At 40.0% G+C, this 9,900-nt stretch overlaps 1 protein-coding gene across 4 annotated transcripts in view; it reads right to left on the bottom strand.

Moving 5' to 3' along the window:
• SLC44A3 (solute carrier family 44 member 3) overlaps positions 1-9,900 on the bottom strand; it is a 105,327-nt gene that overhangs the window by 74,396 nt on the left and 21,031 nt on the right. For all 4 annotated transcript variants that reach the window (XM_044672078.1, XM_044672079.1, XM_044672080.1 and 1 more), the window contains exons 4-5: positions 5,022-5,182; positions 1,132-1,221 (exon numbers count right to left, since the gene is read on the bottom strand). In XM_044672078.1, the coding sequence (XP_044528013.1) occupies positions 1,132-1,221; positions 5,022-5,182 (251 nt within the window). The remainder of the gene's footprint in view (positions 1-1,131; positions 1,222-5,021; positions 5,183-9,900) is intronic.

Below are 9,900 nucleotides of genomic sequence, written 5' to 3'. Positions count from 1 at the left end.
CCTTCCTTCCTTCCTTCCTTTCCTTCCTTCCTTCCTTCCTTCCTTTCTTTCTTTCTTTCTTTCTTTCTTCCCTTACCTTCCGTCTTGGAGTCAATACTGTGTATTGGCTCCAAGGCAGAAGAGTGGTAAGGGTAGGCAATGGGGGTCAAGTGACTTGCCCAGGGTCACACAGCTGGGAAGTGTCTGAGGCCAGATTTGAACCTAAGAACTCACTACTTTCTAAGAGAGACCATTCTAATTTATAAGAGGGGCAGTTGTTCTTTTATAAAGTTTTTATTTTTAATTTAAATTAAATTAAAAATTTTAGGTATAAATTCAAAAGTTTTAAATAAGTTTTATTTTTAAATTGTTATTGCTGCCTTATGCTTTTGCACCACAATCAATTCAGGCAACTTTAACTATTACGAAATTTTCCTTTATACCAAGGTGAAATCTGTTTCTTAGTTACTTCTACCTTTTGCTCTTGGTTTTGTCACCTGGGGACCATGAAGTACGAGGCTTACCTTTCTTCCAACTCACAGTCTTTCTTTTTATAACCTTTACCTTCTATCAGAACTAATACCATGTATTGGTTATTAAAACCATATTGGTAATAGCATCATGTATTGATTATAAGGCAAGAGCAGTAAGTTAGGCAGTGGAGGTTAAGGGACTTGCCTAGGGTCCCACAGCTAGGAAGTAACTGAGGTCAGATTTGAACCCAGAACCTCCTGTCTCCAGGCTTGGCTTTCAGTCCACTGAGCCACCTTGCTGCTCCCTGTCATTGATCTTAATGGATTAAATTACAGCTGTTGGAAATGCAAATCTAGAAATGACTCTTCATTCAAGTCTTCACAAGTCTCAGTTTTTAGGACTACTTGGAGGAAGACTAGATCTATGATTTTATGTATGATTTATGTAGAGGAGATATGGGAGAAAAGATAGAGAGCCAATCTTTGAATGAGAAAGACCACATTTGGTATGTGCTGGGCCATGTGATCTTGAGCAAATTAGCTTCTTAGTGCCCTGGAAAGCTAAGATTCTAAGTATAGGATGTGTTAGGAGAGGAAATGTTCATGTTGCTAGTTCATTGAATCAATGAAATGACAGATCTCAATGAAAAAAAAATATAAGCCATGTTGAAATACTTACACAATAACCCCAAAACAACTAAGGAAATGAAAATATGAAGCAGGAGGGTGGTGATGAACCGGAGGATGAACACCATGATCAGAGATAAGGCTGCAAAAACAAGAGGAGAAATCACAGATGCCATCAGTGAGGAGAATGGGGCTGATGTGCATGATGGCCACTGTGACCTCTGGAAGAATCAGAACCAGGAACTTCATGCATCCTGTAATACTCTCTGGGGAAGTCTGAATGGTGCGAAGTAAAGCTTATGTGAAAGCCCAGTATTGTTAAGAGAGATAAATCAATCATTTAATCAATAAACATATACTAAATATCTCCTAGATGCCAGGAAATGTGCTGAGTGCTTAGGTGCATGAAATCTTACCCACTCAGGACAAGGAGTCATTAATTATTTGGAAATATCAGGATTTTGTTGGATTGTAAGAGTAGAAATAAAATTTGCTGGACCTAGCACTGTCATTCTGGGCAAGTCACTTAACTCCAATTGCCTAAGTCCTATCTACTCTTCTATTTTAGAATTGATACTAAGACAGAAGGTAAGAATGTTAAAAAAAAAAAAAAAGATTTGCTGGATCCTGGAGAGCAGATTTGTGTCATATTTGTCTTTGGACCTCCAGGGCTTAAGCATAGCAACACACACACACACACACACACACACACACACACACACACACACACACACACATATACCACAAAGTAGGTATTTAAATGTTTGGGCTGAATTATTAAGAATATGCAGAGAGGGGGCAGCTGGGTAGCTTAGTGGATTGAGAGCCAGGCCTAGAGACCGGAGGTCCTAGTTTCAAATCTGGCCTCAGACACTTCCCAGCTGTGTGACCCTGGGCAAGTCACTTGACCCCCTCCCCCCCCCCCCATTGCCTACCCTTACCACTCTTCTGCCTTGGAGCCAATACACAGTATTGACTCCAAGACGGAAGGTAAGGGTTTAAAAAAAAAACTAAAAAAAAAAAAAAAAAGAATATGCAGAGAACCAGCTTCTAGTTTTATTTTTAAGTCCAATAGTTCTTTTACTTTCAATTTTATTAATTTCTCCTTTGATTTTTAAGATTTCCAATTTAGTTTTTATCTGGGGATTTTTAATTTGTTCTTTTTCTAGTTTTTTTTAGTTGCTTGCCCAGCTTATTGATTTCCTCCCTCTCTATTTTGTTGAGATAGGCACTCAGGGATATACATTTTCCCTGAGTACTGCTTTGGCTGTATCCCATAAATTTTGAAATGTTGTCTCCTCATTGTCATTCTCTTCAATGAAATCAGTAACTGTTTCTATGATTTGTTCTTTGACCCACCAGTTTGAAGAATTAGATTATTTAGTTTCCAATTAATTTTTAATTTGCTTTTCCATGAACCCTACTTATAGAGTTTCAAATTCCAAACTAACTTGGCCTCAGTCCTGAAATGCCTGACCTACAATCCTATAATCCTGAATTCTTTTTGCTTCATATAGGAATGAAGGGATGGTTGGGCAGGAGAAGAAGAGAAGAGGAGTATCCATTGAAATTTTGGCTACAATTTGTTGCAAGTTTGTCTATTCAACATAAAGAGCAAAGTGTAAGGAAAGGCAGGAATCCCAAAGGCAGGAATTATTTCCTTTTTGTCTTAAGGGTTCTGTCTCTTCATGCCATACTTGGAACTCTGTAGATCCTTAATAAGTGCCGACTAAAGTTAATTAAAGATATTTTTCCCAATACAATAGGACCTCATTTTATTTGACTAATACATTCCAAGATCCTTTAAGTAAAATGAAAATTGTGCATAATAGCAATTATTTAATTAATCAATATATTATATTATTTAACAAGTATTTCTTAAATGACCATACATAGGCACTTTATGACTTTATGACATTTCTTAGGCTCATCACTACTCTTGTATTTAGGGGCCATTATTAATAACCTAATAGCATTAATGAAACAAAGAGAAGCACTGCCATGATGCAGACACAGCTTGTTACAAGCAAGAATTTTAGAGAAAGACCAATGTAGGAACTAATATTTGGTGCAAAACAATGTAATGACTCACATGAACTCTTCTCAGAGTGAGAATGAGTGTAACTGGGTGAACACTGAGACTTTTAAGCTGTTTGATAAAATGGTGCAAATTTAGCATGTAATTAAAATTGTTTATTTTATGTATTTTTCTGCCTTTATTTTTTTTCAATGGTCAGTCATGTATACCTGAATTCATGTACGTTGTTTGTGTAAAACAAGGTCCTACTGTACTTTCTGAGGCCTAAGCCCTCTCTAGTTTAGGGCCACCCTGGTTTCCCAGTTTTATTTCTATTGCTATTTTTTTTAAATCCTTACTTTCTGTCTCAGAATCAATCCTGTGTATTGGTTCCAAGGCAGAAGAGTGGTAAGGGCTAGGCAATGGGGGTCAAGTGACTTGCCCACAGGGTCACACAGCTAGGAAGTGTCTGAGATCAGATTTGAACCTAGGACCTCCTGTCTCTAGGCTTGGCTTTCAATCCACTGAGTCATCCAGCTGGCTCTCTATTACTATTCTTTCACCCTATTCCCCAGTCAACCTGGATAACTTTTCACCCCTAAACCTTTGTGCATAGAGCTCTCTTTGCTCAGTCTGTTTCTTTGGCCTAGAATGCCCTCCCACCCCAACTGCATTTTCTGTGGAATGTATCCTCATCCTTTAAAGATCAATTACAACAGCACTTCTTCCCAGGAGCCTCTCTTAATCCCCTGCTCCCTACATTGCCAACAATAACTTTCCTCGGCTTCGCACAGTGGGTTTAGCAACTCTCATTGATATTGTGAACTATAGCTATGTATATACGAGACCATATGCCCCTCAGGTGGAAGAGATAAGACTTAGAGTCAGGAGGACCTGGATTTGAACCTTTCCTATGACACTTTCTGATTGTGTGACTCTGAGTCACTGGCCACTTACTTAAATCTCTTTCTGGTACACTTTCCTTACCTGTAAAATGGGGATAAGAATAGTTCCTACCTCCATAGGGTTATTGAGAGACTCTAATGAGATATACACACAGGATCATAGACATAGAGCTGGAAGGGGACTCAGAGGCTTAGTTCAACCCTCTTATTTGACAGATGAAGAAACTAAAGCTTTGAGAGATGAAAGAATTTGCTGAAGGTCTCCCAGGCAGTAAGGGTTAGAGGGAAGGACTTAAACTGAGGTCTTCTAACCCCAAACTAGTGCTCCTTCCATTATATCATATTTTATAAACCTAAAATGATGTGTAAATACTAGCTACCATCATTATCATGTCTGATGTCAATTCTGGACCTCCCTCAGCCCCTAGCACAGTGCTGGGAACACAAGAAACTCTTAAAACATTTTAAAAAAATATTAAAACCCCTGCCTTCTATCTGAGAATCAATACTGTGTATTGGTTCAAAGGCAGATGAGTGGTAAGGATGTAGGCAATATGAGTTAAGTGACTTGCCTAGGGTCACACAGCTAGGTGGTATCTGAGGCCACATTTGATCCCACGACTTCCTATCTCTGGGTCTGGCTCTCAATCCACTGAGCCATCTAGTTGTCCCTCACAGGAAACCCTTAATAAATATTTACCGCTTTGCTCTTTAGCTACCTACCTGAAGGACCCTGAACTGTTTTAATTTAAGACTTTAGGATTTTTGACATTTTTCAAATATTTCAATGAAAGGTTCAGGCCAAGCCCTGACAGCTAACTGAAATAAAGCAAAGAACCTTAACTCTCCTTTGAAGTCATTCTCATTCTAAGAGGACAGAACACAAAGAATGCAGGCATGAAGCTAAATCAAATTTGATAAGCGAGGGAGTGAGCATGCACACAAGCTAGGACCCAGCCCAGTTCTAGGCTCTCAGGCATTTGCTTCACCCTTGTAAAAATGAATCAAATGGAAGATTACCTATTGCAAGGATACAGAGACCAAGGACCGTATCTTTCCCTGACATGATTCCGCTTAGGGTCCGATGGAGGCTGTCCACGTCGTTGATTAAAACAGATGCAAAGACGGAATAGCACTCAGGTGTTTGAGGGATGCAGCGATTGAACAAGGGAAAAGACTTGCTAAAAATTAAAAACAGGATGGATAGCAATGCTGTTGTAAGTCCTTCCAGCCAATATGCAAACACACACAAGAGCTATAGTAATTACTAATAATAACAACCATTTGTAGAGCGCTTTCTAGGTGATGGGCACAATGTGTTTAGCACTTTACAAACTTTATTTTGATTTGATTCCCACAACTCTGAGAAATAGGCGCTTTTATTATGCCCATTGTACAGTTGAGGAAACTGAGGCAAACAGAAGTCATAGTCTTTGAGACTGTATTTAAACTTAAAAAAAACTTATCTTCTGTCTTAAAATCAAAACTAAGTATTGGTTCTAAGGCAGAAGAACAGTAAAGGATAGGTAAATGAGATTAAATGACTTGTCCAAGGTCACACAGCTAGGATGTATCAGGCCACATTTGAACCCAGGACCCCCTATATCCAAATCTAGCTCTCTATTCACTGAGTCACCCAGATGCCCCTCACATTTGAACTCTTGTTCCAGGTCCAGTGTTTTGTTCATTGTGGTACCAACAGCTACCTCCTTCTCCCTAATATCCAACTTCTCATTCCAAAAACACAACCTTATAGAGCAGAGACATGAACAAAAACCATCAAAGTGACTTTGCTCAATTGTACTAAACATCTTATATTCTAGACATGATGGAGACTAGGTGAGCTGATAGAAACTATCAACTGAAATCAAAGGGAAGGTTGTCTTTCAATGACAACAAAAATTATGTTCTTTTCTGGAACAAACCTCCCTGTGATTCCATTGTGTAGTCAGCTCCCTCCTTTGAGCTATTCTTGTTCCACAGTTTATCATCTTAAGAGTTGCCTGGGCACCAAGAGGTCACTTTTGATGTTTTTTGTATCCCCAGCACTTAGCACTATGCCCAGCACATTGCTATAACTCATTCAGTCATGTCTAGCTCTTTTTGACCCTATGATAGGTCATAGCACACCATACCATCCATGGGGTTTTCTTGGTAAATATACTGGAGTGCTTTGCCATTTCCTTCTGTAGCAGATTGAGGCAAACAGAGTTTAATGACTTCCTTGGTTCACACAGATAATACATGTCTTGAACGCTGCTCTTCTAGACTTCAAGCTCAGCACTCTATTTACTAAGCCACTTAGATGCCTCTGCACATAGAAGTTGTTTAATAAATGCTTTTTGATTGACTGACTGACTTCCTGAGGTGTTATATTTGAGACTTAGACTCAAGTCTTCTGATATTTAAGTGATTTAGTCTTTTGGGTCCCTTCTAGGCAGCAACTATTTATTCCAAGTTTCCATGATTGGAGCCATGTTTCCTGGTGGCAGTAGAGAGTTGTGGAGTGGAGTGGGGTGGAAAAGTAGTGGCTGAACACAATACAATTATAGCTCTTATAGATCAGAGCACATTAACAAGACTGTTGGCCTCATTTGAACTTCTGAAGAGGTATAGAGTAGGGACTGGAGACCTTGTAATAAGAAAGATGGTGGAGACTGGCTTGCCATAAAAGGTTCAGCTGAAGACAGTGGTGCTATTTAGCTTGAGATGTCTCATGGAGATCATGGTAACTGTCCTCAAGTACCTGAAAAAGGCTCTCACATAGAAGGGGGATTAGACTTTTTCAACTTGGCAGAAGAGGGCAAAACTAGAAGTTAGGAGTTAAAGTTGCAGAGAATCAGATTTAGGTTTTATATAAAGGAAAACTTTCCAACTTCTTGCTGCTTTGAGCCATGAGGTGACCCACTGCTGAAAGGACTTGGTGTTCTGGTATGACATAGTAAACCTTGACTTCTTCCTTGGTCCTTCTTCCTTCTCATGGCTGTAGCAAGGGACAGAACGCTATGGCAGTTAAAAGAGATAGTTTCTGGTTTGATTTCAACTTTTCAGGTGAGTTCTAGGTGGGTCTGGAGTTACCATTAGAGCCGAATGGAGGCACAAGAAGCATCTTAAGCATCTTCTCCAGCATCCTTGAAGCAGATAGCCACAGACAAGAAAAAGATTATCTTAAGCCTCGTCATTTCACCAGCAGAGTTCTAAGGACAGTGCTGAGCCAAGGTGAAGTATAAAATACTTAATTGGTAGTACTGCAAATTGCATTATATTTTGATGAGACTTCCCAGAAGACTATAATAGTCATTTCTGAATCTGTTTCATTGTTTTTTCATGCTTATGGGCTGCCCTGTGTTTAGCATTCTTTTTGTGTGTAGGAATAAATTGCCTGTTTCACATCTGATTCACATTGTACACTAGGTTCATCTTTTACTCTCCACTTCAAGGAAACCTAGACATGAGACATCATCTAGGCTTTTAGCAATTTTCCTCCTAGGGTGCTGATGGATGAGATATGAAATAAGTTTAAGAATGTGAGAAAGGGGATCCTAACCTAAGTGGAGATGTCCTCCCAGGACTGAAGCCAGTCAAATTGCATGTCTGGGTACAGAGCAGAAGTGGTGTACTATCCTAGATCCTGTGAAACTAGAAACAATTCCTCAACACTAGTTCTACCTCTAGTTTCCCATTAGCTTCCTAGTCCCTGCTACCTCCTCTATGCCTAGAATGCACCTCTCCTCATTTTTGCCCTTCAGAATCCTTACTGTCCCTCCAAGGCTTGATTTTATGAAACCTTCCATGATTCTCCTGAGTGTTAAGGCTCTCCTCTCCCTCCTCTCTCAAACTTCCTTGCCTTTAACTGTGTATGCATGATATCTCCCCAGGAGGACTGTAAGTTTTTGAGGGCAGGAAATGATTTGTACTTGCCTTTATATCCTCAATGACCTGAATATAAGAAATATTTTAATAAGCATTTGATGGACTAAATTAGGAGCCTGGAACATACACAGGCATTTAATATGTAATCAATTAACGGATGAAAGAAGGAAGGCAAAGTTTGGCATAAATGATGCCATAGCTAGGCTCTCCCTCTATGTAAAGTGTTTTGTTCTGGTCAGTGCAGTCACTCAGAAAACCCAGGGCAATGGCTTCTCTAACTCACCTGACCTCAAGCCTAGACTGGACCCATTTTCATGTTAAGCTCATTCACATCCTAAGGGACACTGTAATGTGTGCAAGCCTGGTTTGGGTGCCATTTTCCATCCTTTCTTTCCTTCCTACCTCATTCTCAGTCATGTCTTTGCCACTGGTCCCCTAACCCACTGTTCTATATGTCTGATCTAACTCCTTTTAGCTTCTTTTTTCTTTTCCTCCATCCTATTCAACATCACGAAGACCATTCAACATCTCATGGTCTACAGACTTGGCCAGTATGCTGATTTGTTTTGCTTGACTTCATATGTGTCACAAAGGAGGATATCTATTTTGATGAAATATGGGTAGAGAAAGGAGTAGGGGGGAGGATATTCCCCCAAAAGGAATCAATGAAACATTCACATAAGGCAAAAAAAAAAAGCCACAAAACAACCCAACACTATAGAAGGGGCAGCACGGTGGCACAGTGAATAGAGAGCCAGGCCCAGAGTGGGGAGGAGGACCTGGATTCAAATCTGACCTCAGACATTTCATGACTGTGTGACCCTGGGCAAGTCATTTAACCCTGTTTGCCTAGCCCTTGTCTTTCTGTCTTTTGTTACTCTGCTAGAAATTAAGGGTTTTAAGGAAAAAAAGTTATTGGAGCATTAAAATAGTGTTTTGGAAGATTAGTGTGGGCTTTAGGGGTCATAGTTTAATTAAATAATGCTTTCACTATTTTACTGAGTTGTGACTATAAATGAGTGTGCTAATGGATAGGGGCATCTCTGATACAGTGTTTTTTCTATTTCACAGAATACACAAGCTAAGATATTATATATACTGGTGTAGCTCACATTGTTAGACTATGAGCTCCTTGAGGGAGGAGACTGCTTTTTTGCCTCTTTTTGTACCCCAGGTGCTTAACACAGTACCTGACACATTGTAGGCACTTAATAAATATTTGACTGACTGACTCATTCGTGGTCAAGGAGACTATCTGAGGACACCTTTTATTTTATTTTTTTAAACCCTTACCTTCCATCTTTGAACCAATACTGTGTTTGATTCCAAGGAAGACAATGGTAAAGGCTAGACAATAGGGGTTAAGTGACTTGTCCAGGGTCACACAGCTAGGAAGTATATGAGGCCAGATTTGAACCCAGGATATCCCATCTCCAGGCCTGGCTCTCTATCCACTGAGCTGCCTAGTTGCCCCCCTGAGGGCACATTTTAAAGAGTCACTTATATATGCCTAATAGCTAAGCATTTAGTATTTCCTCAGCATGTGCCCATGAAGCACAGGGGTTCTCCCTAACTTTCACCACATGTCTGGCTCCCCTTATTTTCTGGTCATACAATTCTCCCAAGGGCAGAATTGCTGAGAACCTGGGACTTTCTTTCTGCTCTTCAGAGCGCAAGCTTATCTTTTATTTCATTATTTGTAATCACTATGGGTGTTTCTTTGCCAGGGCAGCCCCCGAAGCAGGTGCTCTTCCTTGCCTCAGTCTCTAGTGAGGGAGGAAAGAACAGAGAATGAAAAGAGGACTAGAAGGACTAGGCCAGTTGGTCCAGAAATGAGACAGGGGAGTAAGATGTTTTCGATGTCACCTCTTTTAGGTAAAGAGGAGGAATGAGGACACAGAAACCTTCTCGGTGATGAGGGAAATTTGTTATTTCTTTCTTTTTACTTAAAAAACCCTTCTGCCTTCTGTTTTGGAACCAATATTGGCTTGAAGCCAGAAGAGTGGTAAGGGCTAGGCAATGGGGA

Source organism: Gracilinanus agilis, chromosome 4 (genome assembly GCF_016433145.1).
Source record: "Gracilinanus agilis isolate LMUSP501 chromosome 4, AgileGrace, whole genome shotgun sequence".
Taxonomy (NCBI): Eukaryota; Metazoa; Chordata; class Mammalia; order Didelphimorphia; family Didelphidae; genus Gracilinanus; species Gracilinanus agilis.
Note: the sequence above shows the minus strand (reverse complement) of the source record. Positions and strands in the feature narration are given on the sequence as shown.